This window comes from Microtus pennsylvanicus, chromosome 3 (genome assembly GCF_037038515.1).
Source record: "Microtus pennsylvanicus isolate mMicPen1 chromosome 3, mMicPen1.hap1, whole genome shotgun sequence".
Lineage (NCBI taxonomy): Eukaryota > Metazoa > Chordata > Mammalia > Rodentia > Cricetidae > Microtus > Microtus pennsylvanicus.
The window spans coordinates 45,314,450-45,342,379 of NC_134581.1; the positions used below are offsets into that span (position 1 = coordinate 45,314,450).

The 27,930-nt window shown below is 44.8% G+C and overlaps 1 protein-coding gene across 2 annotated transcripts; it reads right to left on the bottom strand.

Moving 5' to 3' along the window:
* Nucleotides 1-655: 655 nt before the first annotated feature.
* Nucleotides 656-27,930, bottom strand: Leo1 (LEO1 component of Paf1/RNA polymerase II complex). 2 transcript variants are annotated; one of them, XM_075965251.1, is made up of 12 exons: nucleotides 27,722-27,930; nucleotides 20,166-20,924; nucleotides 18,543-18,647; nucleotides 16,683-16,777; nucleotides 15,721-15,866; nucleotides 14,809-14,893; nucleotides 11,982-12,076; nucleotides 11,409-11,543; nucleotides 10,364-10,499; nucleotides 8,957-9,143; nucleotides 6,551-6,648; nucleotides 656-891 (listed from the first exon to the last, which is right to left on the bottom strand). In XM_075965251.1, exons 1-12 carry the CDS (start codon nucleotides 27,777-27,779, stop codon nucleotides 787-789), a joined length of 2,004 nt encoding a protein of 667 aa, XP_075821366.1. In that variant the 5' UTR covers nucleotides 27,780-27,930; the 3' UTR covers nucleotides 656-786. The 2 variants fall into 2 exon arrangements, with proteins under 2 accessions (XP_075821366.1, XP_075821367.1); XM_075965252.1 differs by having other exon boundaries at nucleotides 689-887; nucleotides 27,722-27,872.

Sequence of the window (27,930 nt, forward strand, 5' to 3'; positions counted from 1 at the left end):
GCTTAAATTGGTCCTATGGGAACAGAGACCTGGAAGAGTGCACAAGCCAGCTAGGTCACACCACAAGCCAAAGAACTGAAGGAAAGGAAAGGACGGCTCCTCGGGAGGGAGTGTGGCTCTGCGCTCTCTTTGATTTCAGATTCTCCAAAAGTCAGTCCACTTCTACTGTTTTGAATTTTAGAAATTTGGGTGTCTTGCCAGCATGTATGCCTGTACACATGTCTGGTGCCCATGGAGACCAGAAGGCGGCACTGGGTTCCCTGGCACAGAGATTACAGGTGGCTGTCAGCTGCCATGTGGGTGCTGGGAATCAAACCCCACCCCCTAGGGGAGCCCCCAGTGCTCTAACCACTGAGCCATCTCTCCAGTCCAGGTTTTACTGTTTACAGCCAACCAACTTTGTGATCCTCTTAGAGGGCAGACCTATAGGACTAACTTCTGAGGGTTTTTCTTGTTCTCTCTGAACTCTGTGTGGAAGAGAAGGCCTTGCTCTGTCTTGCCCGCGCCATGCCGGAGGCTTCTTTGCCTGGGATGAGAGGATGAGAGGATGGGGTGGCAAACAGCAGCAGAAACCTGGACCCTGGAAAATGCTTGCAAAATCAGCTGGCTCCCACCTCAACAGAAAAGCAGATTTCTTAAGCATACAGACTTGCTTTTTTAAAGTGTTTTATTACAATTAAATTTTCACAAACACAAATCAATTAATCTCCATCAAAATAACTCATGTTTACATCGTATTTATAGACAAGCTGTACAATAAATATATAAAATGGATTCACAGTTGATTCAGTCATCCTCCTCCTCCTCTTCATCACTGATCACATACTTCTTATGCTTTTTATTTGCTTTATCATCATCTTCTGCTTTCCTCTTTCCAGAAGATTCACCTTCCTAAACAAATAAAACAGTTTATAGCCTCAAAGTCAAAAGAGAACATTTCTATGGCAGTTTATCTGAGTTAATGATTCTCCACTAAAGTAACTTATAAAAAACCTTGCAGGTGCTCGCTTTGGCAGCACATGTACTAAAAATTGGGATGATACAGGAAGAAAAACATGGCCCCCCGGCCAAATTTTTATCAAAAACAAAAAAACCAAGCAGGACATGGAGATGTACACTTGATTCCAGTACTTGGGAGGCAGAGGCAGGCAGATCTCTGTGAGGTGCAGACAAGCTTTGTCTACATAGTGAGTTCCATCCCAGCCAGGTCTACAAATGGGATTCTCTCAAACAAACAAAAAATAAGACAGCTTTGCAGAATTCAAGCCCAGCAGATTGTCTTGTAAAGGGAAACCACTGTAGGCACAGAAAGCCACAAGGGTGGGCAATGAGGTCTGCCCTAGAAAAGGTCAGGACTCAAAGACAGTTCACCTTGACTAGTAAGATGACTTAGCAGGCACTGCACGTGTGCGCGCACACACACACACACACACACACACACACACACACACACACACGGCGTCTTAATCTAATCATGAAAGAATGAAGGTTCACTTGTCCTGCGGGAGCATTTTCCCATGATCAAGTATTTCATCAACAGTATCTCTCCTTTCTCAGCATTCAACTTATTTTCCCAATGTAGAATTCATTGTTTCAGTGTCAATTTTTTAAAAGTAATTTTTGTTTGGATATATTAAAAACCCACATCGTAAAGGTTTTTGAGAAATATTTAAAGACATCAGAGGACTATATACAAGCACAGAATCTATTAACAACTTAAAATCATCCTGCACAGCCCTCTACTAGGAACAGAACTCAGGAAGCTTTCTAAGAAATAACTTCGACAGAAAGAGTTCAGCCTCACATTTAAGCCAACACTCCTTCAATAAACTCTGCCATTGACTGACCCTTCAAAATTCCCACAAACCAACTCTTCACCAGAGATAAAGAATCGATGACACTGGATTACACAGCCCAGAGGCAGGCTGCTTGCTTAGGATGACAGAGACCCTGACCCAGTTACTAGCACCACAAAATCAAGTGTAGTGGACAGACAAACGGCTTGAAAGCCAGTCAGACAAGGCCAAAGAATGTTTCAAGATGCAAAATGCAACCTGGCATTCCCACGTTTTTTGTGATCTCCTTGGCTGGGCCTCTGATAACAAAATGACAGCCAACACTTGTTTCTTGCCTTTTTATCCCAAATGTACTCCTACAGACTGGGAGTGCCACCAGAGGGCTAAAGAAACTTATGAACCCATACAAGGACATGAAAGTCCTCCTCTATATACATGCTAGCTGGTGGCAGTAAAGTGACCCAATTGCTGGAAGGATCTCGTCCCCAGGATGTGACCTCCTTCCCCACTCCCCAGCCAAGAGCAAACTGAAATCCTCTCTGGCCCCGCCAGCAAAGGCAGCACTGACTTTACTCCACTGCAGAATCTTGCAAACACATTACATGCCAGCACATAAGCAGCGTTCAGTGCTAGCTCTAAATTCCTTGTTGTTAGAGACTAGATTTGAGTGGCTCAAAGAACTGCCGTGGTACTTCTCAACATGTATAACATTTTTCTAAAACCTCTTGAACAAGGTCTAGCAACAGCCCGAGGTCAGGCTCTCCCAAGGAAGTCTATATACAAATAGCGCGAGGTCCAGTTCAGGGTAAACACTGGTGGGAAGCCTGCCAAGACTGACTCCCCAGAAGCTGCAAGCAAGCACAGCACAGGAACCACCCCCTCCATCTATACTGGAGCCTTCAGGATGACCTTGTTTCATGAAACTAGGCGTGCAGAATTATTTCAGAAACTAAGCTGCCTTGCTGAACAAAGCTGAAGTATACATCCCTGTGCCAAAAATCCGTGAAGCAACAAAACATTAAGACTGAACTGATGCTGGATAATGTAGTCATGAACACAGGTTCCTACATACATGGACAGCTCACAGGTGATGACACAGGCAGGGCTGCTGTGGTTTCTGGAAAGGAGAGAGAGGACCAGGCCCTTGTACTAACCCTTCTCAGCAAGCAGCCTGTTGTGAGAAAGAGGTTTGACTTCTCACATGAGCCTTTGCCTTCCAGTTCCACGTCAATCCTTGAACCCAGTGTTTCCCTTTCTTAGCCTGGGGACAGAGAGCTGACAGAGAGTGCCCCACCACACACACACACACACACACACACACACACACACACACACACACACTCCTTGTCTCACTGTCTTTGAAGGAAGAAAAGGAAGTGTTCTACAGGCTGTAAAATGCAGTAGCTGGATAAGGTACTCTCCTTTGCATTGCTCTCCATTTGGGCTGGGAAAGGAAAGGCAGCATTTCCTGCCGAGCTAGATGTCACTTTGTTCCCACACTCCTATCTGTATTTACTACATACAGTAACTTTCCCAGGCAGAAGCGTAAGCCTCAACAGAAGAACAAGAGAAGTGAGCCGACTAGCCCCAAGGCATGCAATGGGAACTGGCAAGTATGGGCAGCAACCAAATTCAGCGATGCAGCTGATGATCATTTTTTCTTTTCACCTTTGTTTTTTGAGACAGGGTCTCACTCCATAGCACAGCTGGCCTGGAACTCACTATGTAACCTCCTGCTTCAGCCTCCCAAATCTTGGGGCTACGGGTAATCTAGACATGCCCTTACCCTCAAAGCCGGTTCTGGCATAGCATTGGCTCCTCATATGGGTATCCTGACATTCAAAAGCTCCCCCACATCTTAGATGCACAGCCAGGTTCTTGGAATTTGGGGGTATAAAGAGGTTGTTGTACAAAATGGAGCAGGAGGCTCCTCTCAGTCCTTGTCACCCACTGGCACGACCTGAGCTGCAGCGATAGGAAGAGGCATAGCAAAGCTGGAGGCAGAGGTGAAACGCTGGCTGTCAGGCAAGGCAGGGAGGGCACAAAGCCACTGAGAGAGTGCTGGGGAGGGGGAGACCAACCAGAAAAGGAGCTTCTGTAAGAGAGTCGGAGGCTTGTACTTTCCCAGCCCAGCCGGCCGCAGGAGATCTGACAAGCATCTCTTACTAGGAATAAACAGTTCCATGGCACCTCTCAATTTTCACAGCTCTGCTTGCCAAGGATTAAGCATCTGCTTAGATGAGCCCCCATTTACCAACTGTTCATCACACTGTAAACACACCATTAAGATGCTATTTCATTTAATTCACAACAAATATGTTGCAGGATAATGCTAACAAATTCTGTCTATAGCAAGCTACTCCCAAAACATCATGAAATAGTAAATGTGGTAATCCACATTAACCTGAGGACATAATTTTGTTTCACATGAAAAAAGAGTTTGTAACAGCCAAAATAATTAGAATAGCTCGAAAGCAAAACAGGAAGATATCCATTTCCTGCAATATGGCAGACCAGTACTGAGAACAGCCTCTCACTGAAAACAGCAAGTAATGATGGGTAAAATAAAACAAAAGCATCATGGGAGGCCAAAACTAAGCGAAAACTGGAAGGAAAAGCAGGGCACTAGAACAGGCTCCTCCACACAGACACTGAACTATGACTATGAACACTGGCTTTTATGCCTTGCAAGGTGGGCAGAACAGGAGACAAGGGTCAAAAGCCTTTAGTATAAAAATGGACTAGGATATAAGCCGAGCACTGTTTCTCTGAGCCAGGAGTCTACAAACTTACAAAAAGTATTTATTTATGTTGAATGTGTGTGGAAGGGGTGCATATGTACCACAGCACGTGTGCAGAGGTCAGAGGACAATCTAGTGTGGCCAGCCCTCTCCTTCTACAATGCGGGTTTTACACAGCAAACTTAGCTGTCAGGCTTCACAGCCAAATCAGCAAGATTTCAATCAGAGAATGCAGCTTCAGGAGGTCCTCGGCTGCGGATGCTCAAGGTACCTTCCAGAAATACATACAAATCAGCCAGGCCTGGTTGTACATGCCTGTAATATCAGCACCAGCAGGAGGACCAGGAGTTCAAGTCAGCCACATTATACAATGAGTTCAAGGCCTGCTTTAACTACATGCAACTCCAAAAACCAAAACCCAAAACAAGTCATCTTTGGAGAAATTAATCAATCTAGGCATCAAAAATTCCTGTGGAAGGGCTGAAGAGATGGCTCAGTGGATAAGAGCACGTGCGGGCTCTAGCAAAGGACCCAAATGTGGTCCCAACACCCATATCAGGTTGCTTACAAACCTGTTTTAACTTCAGCTCCATGGAACCAGATGCCCTCTTCTGGCCGCTGTGGGCTCCCACATACAAGTGCACACATACAGATTCACACACATAGACAAATAAAAATAATCTTAAAAAAATAAATAAATAAAATGCCCCTTGCCCCTGGCTATCAGCTCAGTAAATCAAAACCACTCCATTACAGAATGTACAAAAAATATGGTACCCTAAGATATAGTCAACAGAAACAGTAGGAGATGCTCTAGTCTGTGTCCCAAAATTAGCTGAAATGCTAACCCCAAGATCAGGAGGGTTTCTAGAAGATTACCCTAGTGCAACAGTCTTCTAGGATTGAAATATTCTATCCTGCAGGAAGTTCCTTCACCAGGAAGGTCAACTCAAAACAGCTCGAGGAAGTACCTGAAACTGACCAAACTCACTACAGGTCCCTACCAGAGTAAATAAAAGCTGAGAGTCCCACTCAAGACAAAGTAAAGCTGAGCAACAAAGAAGACTCTGAGATGAGTGGAGGTGATGTGGGATTCCCCTCTGTATGCTATGAATGTTTTACTGCCATTGGTTAATAAAGAAGCTGCTTTTGGCCAATGGCTTTACAGAATATACCCAGGCTGGAAGAGAGAGTAGATGGGAGTCAGAGAGACGCCCTGTAGCTGCCAGAGGAGAAAGATGCCCACACATTGGTACCTAAACCATGAGACCGAGCCTGGTAGTATAATAGAAATGGGTAAGAGCTAGCTAGAAATAGGATTAAGCTACTAGTCAAACAGTATTGCAATTAATATAGTTTCTATGTGATTATTTCAAGTCTGGGCAGTCAGCAAATGAACAAGCAGCCTCTGCCTACAGAATGCCACCTACAGGGAGTTGCTAAGATTTAGACAAGCAGAGAGAACTCTAAGACCAGGCCAGCTACCTGGAAGCCAGGAAGATTCTGAGACCAAACCAACTTCTAGAAAGAAGCCAAGCTGCTGGAAGAACTTTAGAAAAGGATACTCTCCCAGCTGTGGAGCCGCCTGAAGGCTGAGCTCCTGGCTCCCACTTCCTAGCTTTTGTGAGCTGTCCCCCACGCTGGGGTGGGTTTTAGTGATGGCGCTATCTCTGAGTCATTTCTGATCACGTAAGTAACCCCCAAAGAACTTACTGTTTTTCCAAACTGGACTTTGGTGGTATCCGTATTTTGGTCTGTTATGAGTTCCCTAGCTGAGGTAAGTAGACTTGTGTGTCTCCGTAGGGAAAATCTTTGTCACACAACAGCAAGCAGGACAAAGGCAGAGCCTCGTGAAAGGAGCGAGTATTTACTCAAATATGGGCCTCACCCCATGCACCTTGTGGACTAGGACCTTCGTGGAGACCTCATTTGTGTGTGTCTCAGAGCTCCTTGTCATGCCAGGAGCCGAGCCCTGAGACAAGGGAACCCTAGAATTCAGTACATGTGGCTTACCTCGTCACTGTTGAGTTTCTTTGCTTTGAGCAGTCTTTGAGCCTTGTCTTCTTCCGAGCCCTCATCACTGTCCGAGGAGTAGATTCTAGCGCGTTCCTCTGAAAATGAAGGAATTAGATGGAATCATTTTCATCAACAGTAATCTATTCATTGCTGAATTTGCCCTCCAATAAATACCCTCTATTCTCTTCTCTCTGTATTTTTCCACTGAGGAACAAAATAATTTCTACGGTTCCATTTTCTTGAGTGTGTGTGATACATGTGTGCACATGTGTGCACATGCATGTGGAAGCCTGAGGCTGACGTCAGGAGTCATCCTCAGTTGTTCTTGCATCTTACTCAGTGAGACAGCGTCTCCCATCACACCCAGAGCGCACCAATGCGGCAGCTTTCCCTGGGGATTGCCCGCCTCTCCCCTCCAGAGTTGAATTACAGGCACCCAGATCACACAGGTTCTGGGGACCTGAGCTCCAGTCCTCATGCTTGTGTGGCAAGCGCTTTAACAACTGAGCCTCCTCAGTCCCAGTTTAACTTTTCTTATAGTTTTAAGTATGGAAAGACAAGCCAGACCTATTCTTTCCAAATATACTGCCTTCCCAGACGTATCCTCTCCAAATATATAAATATACTGCCTTCCCAGACCTATCCTCTCCAAATATATAAATATACTGCCTTCCCAGACCTATCCTCTCCAAATATACTGCCTTCCCAGACCTATCCTCTCCAAATATACTGCCTTCCCAGACCTATCCTCTCCAAATATACTGCCTTCCCAGCTTCCTACATCCTTGCTAGGCGAGTATCCTGCTCTGCTGGGAACCACTGAACTAGTTACCTGGTTTTAATCTCTACTGAGCTGAATGTTAAATACCAAAATCCTTGAATGCATCTCTAATATTCTACATTAAAAATGTTACAATTAAGATTTTTTGTGATGAATTTGCATTGACAAAATGAAGAAGGCTGCTGTACTGAGTTCTCAAAATAGGTAGGCTCTATAGCATTCAGCTCATCACATGAAGTCCTGCAAGAAAAGTCAGATAAAGGGGAATTTATGTGTTTGTAGAACGTATCACTTAGCTGAGCACAGCCAGGATAGGATGCAAGGTCATCTGCATCCTTATACTATGGTATGTATGACTGACATCTGGTTACACAGCTCTGTCAGAGTGAACTAGGGAAGGGCTGGAGTGAAGTCCAGGGGTACAGTAGTTCCCTAACAGGCATTAAGCCCTGACTTTTTACCCAGTGTCACACACAACCCAAAGCATCTGCAGACCTCATTTCTCAATTTACAGACACGGCAAATGACATTCAGAACTGAGAGGTTACGTGCTCAGAGCTGATGAGGTGGGCAGAGCGGCTTTAGGCACACTCATTCACTCTGTACTGGCATGAGCACCAAGCCCACTCCTTGTTCAGTCCTCAGCTCAGGTTCTAGGTACCATTAGCAGAGTGTTTATTTCACAAGACACAGGGGAAATTCAAAGAGGCTGTAGAGCCTTTCAAATACCACTCTTAAAAAGTGGAAAAACTAGCTGGGCATGGTGACACAGCCTGCAATCTCACATTCGGGAAGCTGAGGCAGGGGGATTCCAGTCATCCTGGCTGCTTCTGAGTCTGCTTTTCTTTCTTCTTTTTTTTAATACATTACTGATTTTATTTACTGTGTGGGTGTTCTGTCTACACTTATGTCTGTGCACCATGTGTGTGCCTAGTGCTTGCAGAGGCCAAAAGAAGGCATAGAATTCTGGGACTAGAGTTACAGACAGCTCTGAGCCATTAGTTTCATCAGTGAGCAAATACATCAGAACACTGCAGAGATCAAAGAGAACATGTTTGTCTGGGATTCAGTATGTGCTGTAAATGCAAACTAAAACCACTGAGAGGAGGGAGCTGCAGAACACAGCTTAGAGAAAAGTAGGCAGGAAGGCAAAGAAAGCACCACGGGTCTCAGTAACGTGTTCTTGATAACTGGCAACTTAGCTGAGGAAGGTGCCTTATGCCTGGAATACCAGCACTAAAGAAGCTGAGGCAGGAGACTGCTGAAAGTTTGAGGACAACCTGGACTAGAATGAGAGCTTTTCTCAAAACGAAAACAAAAACCGTCAACCTTTCAAAGTGGAAATCAGAAGGACAAGGGGTAAGTTCGCAAGGGGCCTGATGTGGTGTACACGATTATAAACCCAACGCCCAGGAGACAGGGAAGAGGGACCCGCACAAGGAAAGCCTCCAAAAATAAAACACCTGGAAGAGAGCCACGAGGGTCCTACCCTGCCAGGACAGCCTCAAACAAGGACAAAGACACTTCGTCTCTGAGACTTGGCAGGACACTGACTCTTTACGATGTCCAATGGCCGGCAGTAAGCTCGTGTACAAGGTGACATGACTCTACGCCACACTCACCTCGAATGCCCCCTTTGTATCGGTTTTTAATGGCTGCCAGGCTGATGGACTCCTCGCCTTCCTCCTCCTCGTCATATCGGTCAGGCTCCAGGTAGCTGGCGCTCAGGCCCCGCTGGTGCTGCTTCTCTCTCATGCGGCGCTGCTGCGACTCCCTCCGGATGGAGGCCCTCAGGCGTTCTTCTTCTTTCTGTGAGAAAGCAAATAAACCAGTTGCTATGGTTTGAAAGTGACGCCAATTTCATGTGTTGGAAACAGTCCCTAGCTAGTTAATCCACGGGTTAACTGATAACTTAAAGCACTGACGAGCTGTCACGACACTGGCTGTTACAGAAGTGAGTTTGCTCCCTCTGCATCACAGGATTTCCACCGTGCCTGAATGCAGCAAGAAGTCCTTCACCAGCCACCGTTGCCTTACTCTTGGACCTTCTAGCCTCGAAACATTTTTTTTAATTAATTTTATTTATTTTGCCGGGGAGGGGGGGTAGGTCAGAGGCTAAATTATGGGAGCTGGTCTTATCCTCTCACAGTGTGGGTGCTGGGGATTAAACCTGGGTTGTTAGGCTTAAGTGGAATAAACTTCTTGCCTTGCTTTTTTGACAAGATCTTAGCATACACCAGGCTGACTCAGAACTCACAGTCTATGTACCACAGGCTTTAGGTTTAATCCTCAGCATCACAAAACAAAACTCAGACAACTCTGTGAGACTCCACTTTAGGTCGTCTTCACTCGGACTGCTGCGCCTCCTCCTTAGTCTGCCCACTGAGCTCTGACAGCATCAACTAGTGCAGATGATTTAGTGGTTTGATATATGAAAACTCAGGTGGTCACTTTCAAGCCCTGTCGGGGAAGAACCCCAAAGCTTGCATATGTTTATCACTACCCCTGCACCTCTTTGTTTAGTATATGCTTAGTAAATTAACATGGCCCATGCCACTAGAAGAGGGAAGGGAAGTCCAATAAGACATAATGAACAGATAATAAACACACGGTTTGGGCAATATGTTCTTTTTGTTTGCTTGCTTGCTTTTTGAAACAGGGTTTCTCTATATAGTCCTGGCTGTCCTAGAACTCGCTCAAGCTGGACTCAAACTCACAAAGACCCACCTGCCTCTGCCTCCCAAGTGCTGGTATTAAAGGCATGCACCACCACTTGGCTACAATCTGTTCTTTTTTTTTTCTTTTAATTAAAAAAAATAATTATGTGCCTACATATATGTCTGGGTGAGGGTGTTGGGTCTCCTGGAACTGGAGTTGCAGAATTGTGAGCCGCCATGTGGGTGCTAGGAATTGAACCCGGGTCCTCTGGAAGGGCAGTCATTGCTCTTAACTTCTGAGCCATCTCTCCAGTCCCTACAGTCTGTTCTTAATACACAAAACTATTCCCGGATGAAGTTTACCCAACATACCTTAATCATCTCTGTGCGCTGGCACTCAGGGTCACGACCAGCCATCGGTAAGATTCTAATCTTCTGTGTCTTTGAACATCTATCTGCAAGTGACAAAGTCATCTTCCTGTGTGTCGCACTGTCTGTAGAGTGAGGCCTGTGAGAAATGAACAGGAATTCCCCACTGTTTATCAATATATTTGTGAGCCAGTCGTACCCACATCATAAAAACCAAAACCAGCAGCCACTTTCTGTTCAAAGAAGTAGACAAGACCGTAAAATCGAATATTCTACTTGGAGGGCTGTGGACTTTATCTAGCTCAGTGAGACAAGAAAAAGAGAAACTGGGGAGAAGAAACTTGTATAGCATCGCCACCTGAGGCAGGAAATAGCCAGGCTCAAGCAGGGCTGACAGACACTGTGCTTTGTCCCCCTGCATCTGACCTTCCCCATCTACCCCATGAGATAATCTCACAAAATGAAAGCTGTCCAAAGTCACACAAGTAGAAATAGATGCAGGCCCAATCCCGAAGCCTAGTTTAACAATTCTGAGTTGGTGCCCCCTCCAGACTGTCGTTCAGGACAAGAGTCTGCTTATCCTCAAGAAAGCAGCACAGCACCCTCACCAGTGCCCAGGGTGCTCTGGTTTGCCGGGGACACATTCCCACAAAGGTCTGGACACAACAGCACTAGGCAACGGGACAGCCCCAGTATTCACACCCCCAACTCCATGCCTTTCCTCTGACATTAGCATATACAAGTCCTAATTACCCAATGTCTCCGGGTCAGTTTTACTGAAAACAAAGGGTCCATTTGACCAGCACAGACACAAGCAGTTAGCTCTCTTGGAGGACAGTAGTCACTAGAACTCATACACTGACATTCTCTTTTACATCACAGCCATGTAAACCTGGTTGAAGGACCTGGCTCCTGAGAAAGCAAGTTCCCTGTCCTTTAAGTCTCAGCCTCCAGAAGCAAGAACCAGCCCTGGACTGTGCTGCGGAGTCCACCACAGGGACCAAGTACCAAGTACCAAGTACCAAGCAATGTTCCTAAGAGCACTTACCTGAAGGTGAGCTTCGTTTTAAAGACAGCCTGACCCTGCAGCCCAGTCCCTTGTCTTATGAACAGATGGTTGTGGTCTCCCTGCAGTGGGGCTTTGTACACATCAAACACTTCATTCCCTAAATGCAGGGACATGCTGAAGAGAAAAAACACTTGGCATGTTAACTAAAGGCTTTTGCTATACAGCTTTACTTCCCTGAAAGTGTGATCCAACCACTTTTCCCTCTTTATTCAAAATGCAGGAGAGACACCGTGATAGAAATGACTTCCCTGAAGTCACACCTGCTGTGGTTCAGGCCCCGCCTCTACCCGTTCCCAGGGAAGGAACTTTTCCTCACATGTGAGCAGTATGCAATGGTGCTAAGGGGGCTAAGATTCCTAACTCACATTAGGTTATCATCTCCCACCAGCCCGAACACCTCCAACTATCGCTTCTCTCAGGTTTCCTATGAAACCACAAGGAGTAACTAGTGGAGATCTCTAACAAGAGCTGGCCCCTGAGTAAGGTAGGGAGTCCACAGCATTCTCTCCTCTCCACTGGTCTGGGTGCCTAGTGCCGGCACGCGGCTCTCACCTTCCATCTGACCACTTGACGATCCGAGCGTTGCTTTCTTTAATTTCATTCCCGTCATCGTCTCGGCGCACCCTCCATCTAATCGTATTTTCTACCTGTTTCACAATACAGAGCCTTAGGAAACGGTACTGGTGGTGCTCCCTTGAGAGACAGGCAGTCACAGAATAAGCACGGTAGGTACATGACAGAGAAACAGGCAACAGTGAAATCCTCTTGTAATAAACTAAAAGCAGGAAAAATGTAAGTGTTTAAGTGAATTTCTGAGCTGCTAGTCCGACAACGGTAGCTCACAGCCAGAGCATTTAAAACTGAGAAGCTCTGAGGTACAGGAGACAAAGCTGGAACTCCAAAGAGAACTTTGGAGGTAGACACATATGTAGAGGAAGTAGCACCACGGGCCTAGGAACCAGTAATACCTCTCCCCACACACATATGGGGACTTGTCACCTGCAAGATGGAAAAATGCCAGACAGATTTAGAAAATAAGTCACTGCTGCAGAAATTAAAAACTTGATGGTCCTTCCAGAAGAACACAGTACATTAAATACATGCATTTATCGTGCTACATCCCGGAAACATACTAAAATAGCAGGAAAGGGGAAAACACACTCATGCAGAATGACCCACGGCTTGTGGTGCACATATGTGCTCCCAGCATGTGGGGTGCTACGGAAGGAGCACTGCAGAAGGAGGACTATGGATCTCAGTCCTGCCTGGGCTACAAGGCAAGGCCCTGTCTATAGAGGCAGGGTTGGAGTGAAGAAGAAGATGGAAACAAGGAGAAGGAAACATCCCAAGTTCATGTGTGACATGGACATGTGAATGCTCACACCACACACACACCATATAAATATATGTAATTTTTAAAAATTTAAGAAATTAAAGTAAGACAATCTATTACTATTCCTGTTTTCTCTCTTGTGTACAATAGGTTAGTGTGCCAGTTGATTTTTGTCAATTTAACTCAGAGATAAATTCGGGAAGAATTAATTGAGAAAATGTCTCCATCAGATCAGCCTGTAGTGAAGTCTGTGGTACTACCTTGATTAATGATTGATATGGGAGGCCCAGCTCACCCTGGGCAGTACCATCCCTGGGGCAGGTGATTCTGAGATGTCCAAGAAAGCACACTGAACAAGCCATGAGGAGAGAGCCTGTAAGCTGCATTCTACAGTGGATTCTGCTTTGGTTCTTACCTCCGGGTTCCTGCCCCAGCTTCCTTCAACAATAGACTATGATATGAAAGTGTGAGATAAAATAAACCCTTTCCTCCCAAACTTGCTTTTGGTCACGGTGCTTATCACAGCAACAGAAACCCCAACTAAAGCAGTTAGCTACATATAAATATATGAACATGTATACAAGTATTGTCTTAGTTACTTTTATATTACTGAGATGAAAACACCATGACCAAGACAAATTATAAAAAGAAAAAAAAAAAAGAATTTAATTTGGGGCTCACAGATTCAGAGTTAGAGCTATGCCCATCATGCAGGGAGCATGGCGGCAGGTAGACAGTAATGCTCTGGAGCAGCAGCTGAGAGCTCACATCTCATCGACTCCCAGTGACACACCTCCTCCAAGACCACATCTCCTAATCCTTCCCAAACAGTTCCACCAGCTGAGGGCCAACTATTTAACTGTATGAGCCTATGTGGGCCATTCTCATTCAATCCAGCATAGGAATTAGCAACTGAGACATTGAAAGATGTCTTTGAGGACGCACTATGAAGTCTCATTCTACAGGAAGGAAGCACATGGAAGTACTTCTAAAGACACAGAACCTCACAGAGCACATAGCTGGTTCCTGACTCAGCCACCAACTGACTCTAAGCCTGTTCACCTTGTCTCAACCATCACCCAAGAAACAAATCTAGGGTCACTTTCCATCACATCCCAAGCGTCTGAAGGAGAGCTACCTAATAAACACTGACATTTTATACTCTGAAGCACTTGAGGTTTTAGAGCAAAATACTGATGTCTAAACTATGAGGTGCACTCTGGAACATACAGTGAGCACACTGATACTCACTGCTGCACCATGACAGAAAACAGAAAACTGCTAAAATGATTAAGGAATAAAGAACTACCACATTAATTTATATAAATGATGAAAATAATGAGAAGCAGCAAAAAGAAGTCAGAGGCACTAAAATGGCCACGAGAAACTAATACTGCTAACTCTGAATCAGTACACATGCATACCAAGCAAATAATACTGATACATGAGCCTGCAGCGCCAAGACAGTGGAGGGCAGAGCAAATAAAAGTCCAAACCATCTATCAGGCTAAACCTACCAGTTGAATGATCCTGAGCAAATTATTGGCATTTTCATCTTTCTTGCTTGGTCTGCATTTCCACAGCAGTCACTGACAGCTCTGACACCTGTGCCTAGACAGGGTCCATCCTCAGCAATGTCACACAGACACTCAGGAAGCTGCTGCCTGTGGTGAAGATGGTACAACTGGAAAGGCAGCATGGTGGCTCCCGCCTGTGGCCCAGCATCCAGGAGGCGGAGGTGGGAAGACCACGTGTTTAAGGACAACTTGGCTACATAGTGAGACTCTGCCTTCAATTTTCAAAAAAGCCTAACCTGCAAGGGCCTAGGTTTAGCCCCCAGGCAACATGTCAGGGACCAAAGATGCAGCTCCATGAAGAGTATGCAGAGGCCCAGGGTTCAATCCCTAGCATCAGAAGAATTCTGAGAAGACAGATGGTTAATTTGGCTGATAGAACAAGGAACACAAAAACCATCCTCAGAGCTCAAGACTTAGGTTGGTGTCCCCAGATTCACTCTATAGGAGGGAAGCAAAGACTGCACGGTACCTTCAGTTTCAACCTGGTTCTCCCTTCTTCATCCAGCATCTCTTCATCTTCAAATTCATCTTCATAATACTGAGGATCAAAAGGCCTACAAGAGGTTTTTAAAATAAACTATTAATCCTATTTCATAAAGAGCATTGCCATGGTGTGGTTATAGTTATCACAACCCATTAGATCAAAAATCCTAACTTTAAAAACTACAATGCTCAGTTTGAAGCTCAACTTAAAAGCATTAAAAATATGATTAAATTAAAAATTTTTATGCTGTTATATATTATTTGAAATATATTATAAACAAGATTAAACATTCCAGATAGCAATGTGGTGGCACATACTTTTAATGCCAGTACTTAGGAGGCAGAGGCAGGCAGATCTGTGAGTTCCAGTCCAGACAGGGCTACATAGTGAGACAATGTCTAAAAGAAAAAAAAATATCAATTTTTCATATTCTAGGAGTCTTGCAAAGAAAAGAGCACATACACTGTAGCTGGCCACATCCTTTTCCTTGGGGTGAAGTGTGAAAATCACCCAAGACTTTGAGCATTAACTTAGGAGTCCCCATCAGCATTGTTTCACCAATAGCTGAATAGCTGTTGTCCTAATGTGCCAGCAGGTCTGCTTCTCACTGCAGTGTTGGTGGGCTGCAGTAGGTACCAAGTGTCTTGGAGACCAGGTGTCCCCTCATTCATAAGAGAGCATCAGATTGCAGCCAGTCGGTGACGGTGTACACCTTAGTACTTCGTGTAACAGCGCTGGCTGTCCTGGAACTCTCTCTGTAGATCAGGCTGGCCTTTAATTCAGAGATCCGCCTGCCTCTGCCTCCCAACTGCTGGGATCAAAGGTGTGTGTCACCACCACCAGGTTAATACCCACATATTTCTAGCCAACACTCAGAAGACATCTTGATTTTCTTACCTGGGCTCTACACTGAGGAAGTTGGGTAGTTTAACAAAATATAAGTCGTTTCCTAAATCAGTGTTTACTTTGGGGATTTCTACTTCTATTCTCGTCTCAGGTATTGGCTCCTCCTCCTGCTGATCCTGAGGCAAGCCGTTTTCATCCTAGTGCAAGAAGGCAGAAGGTCAGAGCTGTGGGGAGTGGGCATCGGCCCAAGATCAACTCCACATTTTATAACTCAAGGGAGCAAGAAACACTGTTTGCTTTTCCCTTTGTTCTCATTTTGTTTGAGACAGGATCTCACTCTGTCACCCAGGCTGGCCTAGAACTCACTATATAGCCCACACTGGCCTCAAACCCAGAGAAATCCTCAGCCTTCCAAGTACTGGGATTACAAGTATGAGCTGCCATGCCCAGCAAGAACCATAGTAAGATGTTATCTTAGGACTAATGCCCCCTCAGTCGTCAGCACTGTTCATCTATCTCAAAACATCTCAGGAAAGGCAAGACACGGTTGGCTGTGTCAGTACCGAGCACTGTGACCTAGGATCTGCCAGACCTTCGCGGACAGAAGTGTTCACTCAGTCAGCACTTATGCAGCCATGCTAATGGCATCAGAGAAGATTAGCACCCCATGGTGAGTCCGAGACCAGCCCAAGGCCCTGTTTCCAATAAAAAGGAAAGGAATGGAGGAAGAATTACTAAGACAGCACACTTTGCATGAGTAAGGAAAACAGTAAAGTGAAAGGTTTTTAAACGCCAGGTCCCCATGCTCTCAGCCTGAGGCCCAGCACCATCTCATGGTAGCCGCAGTCACATCTACGCCTCCCTGGAACCAAGGTTCCCACAGAAAGTCATCCACTCACTGTATTTTCATATGACGACTTAGTTAGAAACTTCTTGGAGAAAGAGAGAGAGCCTTCATCTGAGACTCTGTCTCACTTGAGTATGGGTCAACTCACACTAATACCCTGACTTACCACAGGCTGTCCTGGAGTAGGGGGCTTATCTTCTCCATCGCTCCCTGAAGATATGTCATCAGCACCTCCAAACAGATCCATGGTTCCATTATTGTCTTCAGTGCAGAAGGAAAGATGCAGAGTGTTAACACTTGGTCTTCACTTTAACGTCCCAAGAGTTCTGGGTCAGCATCATGAAATGGCAGAAACCTAGGTCTGTAGCATGTATGTGGAGAGACAGGCACTGTCGGGTATGTATGCAGAGAGACAGGCACTGTCGGGTATGTATGCAGAGAGACAGGCACTGTCGGGTATGTATGCAGAGAGACAGGCACTGTTGGGTATGTGTGCAGAGACAGGCACTGTCGGGTATGTGTGCAGAGACAGGCACTGTGGCGCGTGTGTGCAGAGACAGGCACTGTGGCGCGTGTGTGCAGAGACAGGCACTGTGGCGCGTGTGTGCAGAGACAGGCACTGTGGCGCGTGTGTGCAGAGAGAAGGGCACTGAGGGGTATGTATGCAGAGACAGGCACTGTGGCACGTGTGTGCAGAGACAGGTACAAGCATAGGCAGTTCCTCTTCCATCTCTGTATCCTTTTATTTTCTCTTACTGTTTAGAAGCCAGTTGTTTCTTCCAGGCTAAATCTTCAAATTTGGGCTAACACATTATATGTCAGAGTTAGATGTCTGTGTCTAGCCAGCCCCACCCTCACAGGCAGAACATCACTGAAGTACCCATCAAAACAGCAAGCAAAGAGAAAACCAGAAGAGTAGTCGGAGAACCAGTGTCTGTTTAAAATTGTAATTACAACAGTTAGAACAACTGGTAAAGACACAGTCTAGAATACACTATGAGATGTGTATTCTAGACTAATATGTGACAAGGGACAAAAAAAAAAAAATCACTGGACAGCAAGGCGGAGGTGACCAGAGTACTGAAGTTCATTACACAGTAAAACAGAAACATGTCTGTGCCTTCCCCCTCCCTCAGTATTCCCTTCTTAGCTCATATCACCACCCAACTACTGTACATGTGAGATTTACTTGTCTCCTCAGTCTGCAAACCTAGGCACCAGGTGGCAAGTTCTACAAAGGAGATGATTTTCAATCATGGCCATACTCCCAGTGCCTACAACAGTCCCAGTATATAGTACAGCCTCAAAACACACTGGTGACCGAAACGAAACAATGGACACCACCTACCAATTCGAACTCCTCTGTCTTCATCACCCTATTTTATATCTAGTAAGAAATCTGACCAGCCAAACACAGCAGGTCATCTGTTTCCAAAGCGTACTCCTGAGCAGATATTTAAGTAAACCTCAGGGTTTGCTATCTTGTCTAGCTTTCCTTTTCTCTACAGGTGACCCTCGAAATGTCTGCCTTAAGATAACCTCTTGGAGCTTTGGAGCAATGCCTATTACCACGCAGCGTAGTGCAGCTGCACGTCCCCAAGCGTCTACCACAGCTCTGCTGACTTTCACACTGACATCTTCACTGCGTGGCCACCTGCCATTTGCAAACAGAACAGAGATGAACATGTACATCTCCACCTTTGCAACAACCTTAACCTGCATTTACATGAATGAACTCTTCTTGTAACCCAGTCAAAGCTCATGCCTTCATCTAATATTAAACTGTCTGAGAACAGTAAGGACAGTCAGTCCAGTACTCTCCTTATTCTGACTAAAGAACACACTGTCACTTCCAAAGAATACAGAGGCTCAGCCGCCCTTGATAAATTCACTCAAACTATAAACAAAGAAGCAGGTTCACACAGTCTTCTGTGAGTCATGCAGTGTCGAGGTTTAGGAGTTTACAAAGGTTTAAAAGCACAGAGTCATGAACTACACGTGGGTACCAAAGAAATAGAAGGGCTACCTTTGGGCACCTCAGTGTCGCTATCTGCTTCCGAGTCAGATGGAATTGCATTCTTGCGCTTCATTCGTAAAACTTCATCTTCACTATCGCTGCCTCTTGCAGATTCTAAAAGAGCAGAATTAGAAGGTGTGCATAATCACATCCAAGCTTTTCAGAGAAACTGCAACTTCATGCAAAGTAGTCCAGTTCAGCAACAAATAGAAAAGTATGATACACGTAACAATTTGTATCGATATAAAATCTATTAGGCTGAGTCAAAGAAAACCTAGCCTGGCAGGGACAGTGCCTGTAGTCCTAGAACTGATGAGGCCGAGGCACAAGGAGACAAAAGCACGGTGACAGAACACATCAGTCGGTGATGAGGTTAGGTACAGGCAAGGGACATGGCTATAAAATGTGTCTCATAACATGTTGTCCTGTATCATGACGGTGGTAGATGCATAAATCTATAAACATGTCAACACTAGTTAGACTGCACACAAACCAAAGGGTGGAGGCTCAGTCAGTCACAGAGTGTGTGTCTAGCATGGCCAAGGGCCTGGGTTCAGCCCATCACAGAAAAAAAATTAAAAAGTTGGTTGTGGTGGTGCATGCCTGTAATGCTAGCAGATTCTCTTACCCGTTCTTGAATTAATTTGCCAGCACTGTATAAGGCTTAAACATTCTGATAACCTTACAGAGAATCTTATTCTGAACTAGTTACTAAATACTTATGGAGCCCTAAGCACAGTCTATGCAGATTTAAACCCATTTTGGGAAATATCCTGTCCTCTTCTTTAAAAAAAAAAGTCAAAATGTGTTTCTGAATGCTCCTCGTAAGATATTACAGGAACAATCCATTCTCCCTTTGTACTTAAGCTTCCCAAGACTGAACCAAACTAATTTAACATGACCAGTGCCCTACAGAAAGAAGCAATCCATATACTACTCCAGAAAGATTTAACCTAAGTGGGGTGACTTATATAATACAAAGAATTCAATCTCTAAAATATTTTCATATCCTATATGAAGAATGTGTTGATTTGAGCTGAGCAATCTAGCTGACAATTATAAAGGGGAGGGGGACCCATTTACTGCAGGCAAATCTGTCAATGTGCTTGTTAATTCTCAGGAAAATGGAACCAACGCAGTTCATTTAGCTTCTCTAAGACTATGCTCTTTAATATTTTTCTCAGTGTATGAATGGAAGGGGAAGACAGTGAAAAGAAACAGGGAAATTTAGAAGAATGCAGAAAGAGTGTGTGTGAGAGAGTTTTAAAAGGTGAAAATAAAAGGATAGAAGAGGAGAAAACAAAAATGAAAAACAGCATAATAAAGATGGGAATAAAGGAAATGGGGAGATGGCGCAGTGGTCAACAGCACCAGCTGCTCCTCCAGAGGACCCAGGTTCAGTTCCCAGCAACAATATGGTGACTCACAACCTGCTCTAACTTCAGTTCCAGGGGACCTAACACCCCCTTCTGGCCTCCATGGGCACTGCACACACGTGGTACATGGATATGCATGCAGGGAACACAACCACCTGCATAAAGTATGATAAAAAAATCTTTAGAAAGAAACAAGAATGGAGCAAGGCTGCACCCAGATGTTTCTACTAAGTCGCACCTTCCCATGAATCTTTACCTGACTTCTGGTCCTGCTCCTCCTCGTCATCTGAATGCCTCCGATCTTCATCTGAGACCTGTGGCCTTTCGTCATCAGAGTTTTGCATTTTCTCCTCATCGGACACCTGTGGCCGGTCCTCATCGTCCGAATTCTGCTTCTCATCATCATTATCAGAAGCTGCAGGATGCTCGTCATCAGAATTCCCCTTTTCCTCCTCAGACATCTGCTGTCTGTCATCGTCAGAAAGCTGGGCCCGGTCCTCCTCATCTGTGTTCTGCATCTTCTCCTCGTCATCGTCAGAGTTCTGTAGCTTGTCCTCATCAGACCCTTGCTCCCGCTCCTCGTCGTCAGAGTTCTGCATCTTTTCATCGTCGGACTGGTCACTCTTATCTTCTCTGTCCCATTTTTCATCGTCCGACTGTGCTTTCTCTGAACCTTCTGCTTCTGAGTGGTGGCTCCCCTCATCTGACCTGTGACCCTCCTCATCCTCATCGTTGTGGGCCTCAGAGCCACTGTGCTGCTCTCCGTCAGAGGGCTCATTATCCTCATGGTCAGATCGCTCGGAAGCCTCTGACCTGTTGTCCGATCGTTCAGAGTGATTGTCGCTGCCGCTGTGATGGGAGGCTCCCTCCTCCTCGCTGTCATCGCCAAATAGTTCCTTGTTACTGGGCTGTCCTGACTCACCTCTCTCATCCTGGTCACTCTCACTGCCAGAAGCATTACTGCCAGAGGCACCGTTCTCCTGATCAGAGTCTGAGTCAGACCCTGAATCAGAATCTAGGGGGTCGTGCAAACACAAGGTAATGTCAGCAAAGTAAAGAACTCTAAAAGTCCATCTCAACTTGATAAAAGGCAAACACGAACAGGCAAAATTTTCTCGATGTTCCAGAGGCAAAGAAGTTTCAAGAACCAGGAGAATGTTCAGTTAAGAAAACTTAGCAAACTCACAGTAGTCAAGCACAGCAGCCCACACCTATAATCAACTCAGGAGGCTGAGGCAAAGGGATCAACTCAAATTCGAGGCTAGCCTGAGCCACATAGTTAAATTCTAGGCTAACCTAGGCTACAGCATGAGACCCTGTTTGAAAAAGCTGAAGTAAATAAATAAATAATGTAGACCTCTTCATGTTTTACCTTACCCAGCCCCACCCTTCACTGCCTAGTTCACCCACACAAAGAAGTACACAGACCCACATTTCTGGTACAGGTACCATTACTTGGAACCTGTACCAGAAATACAGGAGGAGGAGAAAAGAAGAAAAATAAACAGAGCTTAAAGGCGTAAGTATAGGAAAAAAACTGTACATGGCCATCAAGTGCATCACATGTGCATTATGGCCTTCTGGAAGAGAATCATAGCTAAAGAAACAATGACCCGAATTTGATGAGTCTTCACATTCAAGAAGCTTGATGAACATCAATGCCACACTGGAAGAACTTAAAGGGATCCACACATAAACACATCACCAAATTATCAGAGAATTGTGAAAACAGCAAGATAAAAGGGATCCTCTATAAGGATCACAACGGATTTTTCATCACAAACTACAGAGCAAAAACAGGCATTCAACTGTGGAAAGAAATGATGGGGGAGAGTCTTCTGTTTTGCGTTAATTTCATTGGTTAAATAAAGAGACTGCCTTGGCCCTTTAATAGGACATAAAATTAGGTAGGCAGAGTAAACAGAACAGAATGCTGGGAGAAAGAAGCTGAGTCAAGGAGTCACCATGATTCTCCCACTCCAGACAGACACAGGTTAAGATCTTCCCTGGTAAGCCACCTCGTGGGCTACACAGATTATTAGAAATGGGTTAGATTAATATGTAAGAGCTAGCCAATAAGAGGCTGGAACTAATGGGCCAAGCAGTGTTTAAAAGAATACAGTTTCCGTGTAATTATTTCGGGGCATAAGCTAGCCATGTGGGCGGCCGGGTGCTGCCCCCGACGTGATGGACTAAATCCACTTAAAAACCTGAGAAGGCTTAAAAATAAGGGAGAGAGAGTTTAACACAGATTTTTGCTGTTTGTTGGTGGTGTGCTGTAGAGAGATTTCCTGATTCTGCAACAGCAGCAGAAAAAAAAAAAACACTGTATCATTTTAAAGCGCAGCTTCTTGGGGCTGTGCTGCCAGCGTAAACTCTGGCTTTAAAGCATTTCAATGTATCTTGTGGGACTGTATGTTTCTGTTCCCGCTTGGGATCGGAAGGAGAGTGCTCTGAGACCCTGCTGATGGCTCAGCGCTCCCCGCCTGCACCTGGGCAGACTGTAGAATCAGGCTTAGGCAGGCGGAAGAGCATGGCGGATTCCTGCTGCCATACAGAGACGTGTTTTCAGACTGCGCAGTGCTCTGCGTGTCAGATTTGGATGTAACTTGGATGAAAAGAGTTTCTGTGCCACATGCTCAGTCTCAGAATTAAAGTGCTGAGTGCCGCTCCTACCTGGCGGCCCCAGAGCTAGCACAAAATGGTACGTCCTCCATTTTGAAATTTTCCTGACTCAGCAGCAGGAAAAAACTGGCTGTTTTAAAATGCCAGCTTTCTCGGCTGTGCCGCCATTGCAATCTCTGTCTGGAACCTGTGGGAGACAGAGCTTTTGAATGGAGCATTTGGAGTAAAGCTCTACGGCTTGCTTGATGGCAATGTGGACTGCTGTGTGCCTGGAACTGTGTATGGCTCAGGGGGACCAAATGGCTCTGAGGCAGGAGCGGCTTGGCTCAGCTCTGCCATTCTGAACTGTGCTGGTCTCAGGCAGGAACTACCGTAATTACCGTAAAAACAGCGCAGTTAAGGTTGCAACTGGGCAGGACACAGACGGTACCGTATCACCTGTACATGGTGCAACTTTAGTTTTTAAGAACTGTTTAACATTTTAAGAAATGCTCCTGGATAGTAAAAAAATGTTACAAATTCACAATAAAACAGATTCAGACATAAAAGACCACGCTGTTGGATGAATGTACGTAGGCTTGAGAGAGAGAAGAAAAAGAATAGAAAGAGAGAATAAAATTAATGGTTTAAAAAAAAGGTAAAGTCTTTAAAAAGACAGAGTACAGATAGTTATAGATTAAGAGAAATAAAGTAAAAACAAGCCACGTAAAAATGGAAAATTCACAGAGAATCTGGATTATGTACATTGTGTTTTCTTTAAAATTTTGACTGTAAAGGAGCTATGTACAGACAGACATTTCATTATATGGACTGCCAAATGGAACCAGAACGGATATCATAAGGGTATTACGATTTCAAAATTTGGGTCTAAGGATATGATGCTTTGGAGCGGGGCTTCTTTTGTTTTCACAGAGGACCAGACCCTGTGGATTGCATCTATCCCGATATGGTATGATAGACCACGACCTCCCGAAAAGTTGCTGTGAACACCCTCAAAAAATTACTTCACTCAACTGCCAACTGAGATAAACCTGGCACACAGGTTACACCCTAAATGATCTGATTAACAGCGCCCCCATTCAGCAGGAAGCAGTTTGGAGAGAAAAAACTGTACCCATGTTCCCAAAATATTGTTTATAAATGTTCTTTTACATTTAAAGGAGGAAATGATATAGGTATGAATAATTTGCATTGGTATGGATTTTAAGGTCAATTTTGTTATATGTATATGTATTTCTGATCTTGATTAAGGTATTGTGATTGTGTAGTTCATTTTTAAAATGTAATGTATAATTAGGAAATATAGGTTGATGGATAATCATAAATAATAGTCAAGTTTGTAGTCATGTTACTTAGATTTTATATATATATATATATATATATATATATATATATATATATATATATATATATATTTCAGATAGGCATTCTTCATATCTCTCAAAGGCTGCAGAATATGGCATTTAAAATATTTTAATAACTTAGGACTTTTCATGACAATGAGACATGTCTGCTCCTGGCGGCACCAATCTACTTCGAGAGGAAGATGGGCATCGAAGAGGATCCTTATGGAGTTTGATAGCCATTTGGGCAAGAAACTGCTCTTGCCTGGACTCTTACATTAAATGGACACAGAGAACCCGCAGAGAGAGGACTGCTGAACTTGCCTAAAGGTGAGACGGTCTTTTGGGGTTCATGACTCATGAAAGAGTCTGCGAGAAATTCTGCAGGACACAGCAGAAAGTGACTGAACTGTCTTTGAATTTTCCTGCTTCATGGAAATGTCTCTGGATACTATGGGCCTGAAGGCCGAAGATGGATGCCCCAACGGTACAGAGGAACTTTGGGTGACTATCCAGGCAGCGAGATGTCTCTGTCATTTCTAGAGCTTTGGATTTCTTGTTTGCTTAGGTAATATTATATCCTTCTGGAGTCTTTGATGGAGTTGAAGAATGGTTAGTTATAGTTATAGTTTTCCTTAGTTATGATAAAAGATAAAATAGATATAAATATTGTAACTGTAATTTTTGCTTAATATCTGTTTTGTTATATGTAATCTTACTATGTTAAAGTGAAAGCCTTTCTTTTTTGTTTAAACAGAAAAAAGGGAAATGATGGGGGAGAGTCTTCTGTTTTGCGTTAATTTCATTGGTTAAATAAAGAGACTGCCTTGGCCCTTTAATAGGACATAAAATTAGGTAGGCAGAGTAAACAGAACAGAATGCTGGGAGAAAGAAGCTGAGTCAAGGAATCGCCATGATTCTCCCACTCCAGACAGACGCAGGTTAAGATCTTCCCTGGTAAGCCACCTCGTGGGCTACACAGATTATTAGAAATGGGTTAGATTAATATGTAAGAGCTAGCCAATAAGAGGCTGGAACTAATGGGCCAAGCAGTGTTTAAAAGAATACAGTTTCCGTGTAATTATTTCGGGGCATAAGCTAGCCATGTGGGCGGCCAGGTGCCGGGGACGCAGCCCCGCCACTCCTATTACAACAAAGAAAAACTGTCAAACAAACACATCTTTTTTTCACTTTGCAGTGCTGACAACAGGGTCATGTGCTAAAAAGAACATGACTCCTAAGCATGATTCAGCCTGACCTAGACTTTAAGAGCTTGCAACTATGCTTCAAAAAATTTTAATAATTTAAAGGGCTTAATGAACCACAGATAAACTAGAAATTATTTTAAGATGAATGAAACTGAAAATATTTTCTTAGGGGACAAAAAGGAAAAGCAGTGTTGCTCAAAAGAAAATGTATAGCTACAACCACCTACATTAAAAGAAACAATATCTCAAACAATATCCTACCTTTAAGGTATCAAGATCTTAAGAGATCAGAAAAAGAAAATAAAGCCTAACCTAGGGCAGTAGTGGCACACACCTTTAATCCCAGCACTCAGGAGACAGAGGCAGGCAGATCTTTTTGAGTTCAAGGCCAGCCTGGTCTACAGAGTGAATTCTAGGACAGTCAGAACTACGCAGAAAAACCCTGTCTCAAAAAACCAAAAGTGGAGAAAAGCTCAAAATAGCATCAGCAAGAGAATAACAAAGAAAAAGAATGGAAAAAAAATGGAAAACCAATAAATCCAGAAGTTTTGGTTTTGTTTGTTTTTCCCATCATATGGGTTCTTGGGTCTTGGTTGGCCTGTAACCCGTATGTAGACCAGGCTGACCTAAAATTCCGCCAATACTCTTGCCTTTTGAGTGTTAGGATTACAGGGACACACCATCACACCTGGCTAAAAGTCCATTCTTTAAAAACATTAACAAAATTAAGCCTTTAGTCAGATTGTCAAAGAAAAAAATTCAAGATTCAAATTACTAAAGTCAGGAATGGAAGTGGTAATGTCATTATTGGCCTTATAGAATCAATGTTTATAAACCATAAGTAATGCTAGAAACCTAAACACATTCCTTCTAAGGTCAAGAACAATATCTACTTTTGCAACTCCCATTCAATATTATAAAGAAAGTGCTAACCAGAGCAAGTAAATTACACAGGTAAGAGAAAGAAACAGTACTCTGTCTCTAATCACGATGGCATGGCTTCAGACGTAGAAAACCCTAAAGAAGCCACAAAAACTATTACAGCTAATGTATTGGCTGCAGGATAGCAACAAGACACAAAGTCAACCTACACTAGAAATAAAAACTATGAAATAACGACTAGTGGGGAGTGGAGGTACACATATGTAACACCAGCACCCCTGAGGCAAGAGATTCGGGAATATAAAGCCAACAAAGGCAATGCACACAGCAGATCGTGTGAAGAAAGAGGAAAAAAGGAAGGGAAGGAGACAGCCGGGAGTCGGGCTGGGGGTGAGGGTGGCAAGGCAGACAAACAAGCAGGCCTACCAAGTACTACTCTGTCATGTCCATTCCAACTTCAAGATCAAGAGCCATTGTCAAGGAGAGCACACCAGACCCAGAAGTAAACCTGAGAGTGTCCGCTAACTTAGGTAAGATGGAAGAACACTGTAATGACCTTAGAAGTTTTCAAAAGGAAGAAAAGACAGAAAAACAGCTTAGAATTGCAATCATCTCGATAGACCACTTCCCAGTGCCTTGTGTTGCTATAGGAAAGCACTACAGGGTAGGGTACATCTCACTAACCAATGCTTCTCGTCAACTGTGCATCAAAAAAGAACCACGCTGGGAAGGGGGAACCTGTCTCCTCATGATTATGTTCCCAACACCTGGCAAGGTAACAGAAAATTATAGGGATCGTTGTTTATTGGATGAATGAAATGAAAAACCTGATGGAAGTCATAGGAAGGGTTACATAGAACTGTGCCTCAAAGAGACAAGAACAAACAAAGAGGAAAAACTACTAGCAAAAGTTGTGGGACGGGAGTTTATGCAGAAGTATTCGGGGCTGATCCTGCCCAGAGCTCTCACAGCAGAATTCCGTTCTCTTCTGTGTACTTTCACCTACTGCTCCCTTCACTGCAGTGATTACAAATAAACTAGAGTTGGCAAAAATCGGGGGGAAGGGGCGAGGAAAGAGACATTGATGCAGGCTCATCTGGGCCTGGAGGGCTGCAAGAATTCTGAGGTTGGTCTCGATCTTTTCCTCATTCCAAATTACTTCTACTCATATCTCAAATCCAAATATTCTTAGCCCCTGTGCTAGAAAAACCTCCATGCACCATACAACCCATTCATTCTTCACCAAATCTGTCACTTCTCTCCAACACCCCCAAAGTGCCCCCATTCTTACATCACAGACAAGGAAAGGAGTTTTCTGAACGGGCTCTCCAAGGGCACTCATCTCCAGCGCGCAGTCCTTCGGCACAGCTCCACCCTGGTTCCCATCCCACCCCCAGACCCTTCATGAGCATCTGCAGTCCTCCCATCATCTCACTGTCTCACTCGGGAGGGCATTATCGGGCCCGATGAACAGTGAACTTAGCCGCTGCCACCCCTCCTTCCGCCAGGTATGCACAGCGGGGCGCAGACCACCCGTCCCCGGACTGCTCCCCCCACGAGCCCAGGCTGATCCCTGGCCCTCCAGGCGCAGACTCCGCGCTCGTCTCCTGGGAGAGGCTGGCACCGCCGGGCATGCAGGGGGCGCTGGGCAAGAGCGTGGGAGCACTACGGTGCCGGGTGGAGCGCCTCCGGCCGGAAAGCAACTCAGCGCCCCGTGCGCCCATCCGCGGAGTCTGCCCGCCCGCTCGCCGCACCTTTGCGTTCCGCCTCGCTCTCCGCTTCGCTCCCGAAAAGATCCTCCATGTCCGCCATGGCAGCTCGGTCCGCGGCCTTGGCCTGGCCGACTCGAGCCTGCTTTACGGCCGGGGCCCAGCGAATACGACAGTGTCGTAAAGATCGGCACAAAAACCTTTGCTTCTGTGACCTAGTTTCCGCGTGTGTTCGGCGGGCTCCGCCCCCGAGT

Bases quoted from the DNA above. Each gene is read 5' to 3' on its own strand.
- Leo1 (XM_075965251.1), bottom strand. From the start codon at position 27,779: ATGGCGGACATGGAGGATCTTTTCGGGAGCGAAGCGGAGAGCGAGGCG. The intron at 14,894-15,720 runs GTAAGAAAATCA...AACCTCTTGTAG, and splicing joins TTCCTCAGTGTAGAGCCCAG to GCCTTTTGATCCTCAGTATT. The intron at 892-6,550 runs GTAAGCCACATG...TTATTTGTTTAG, and splicing joins AGAAACTCAACAGTGACGAG to GAAGGTGAATCTTCTGGAAA.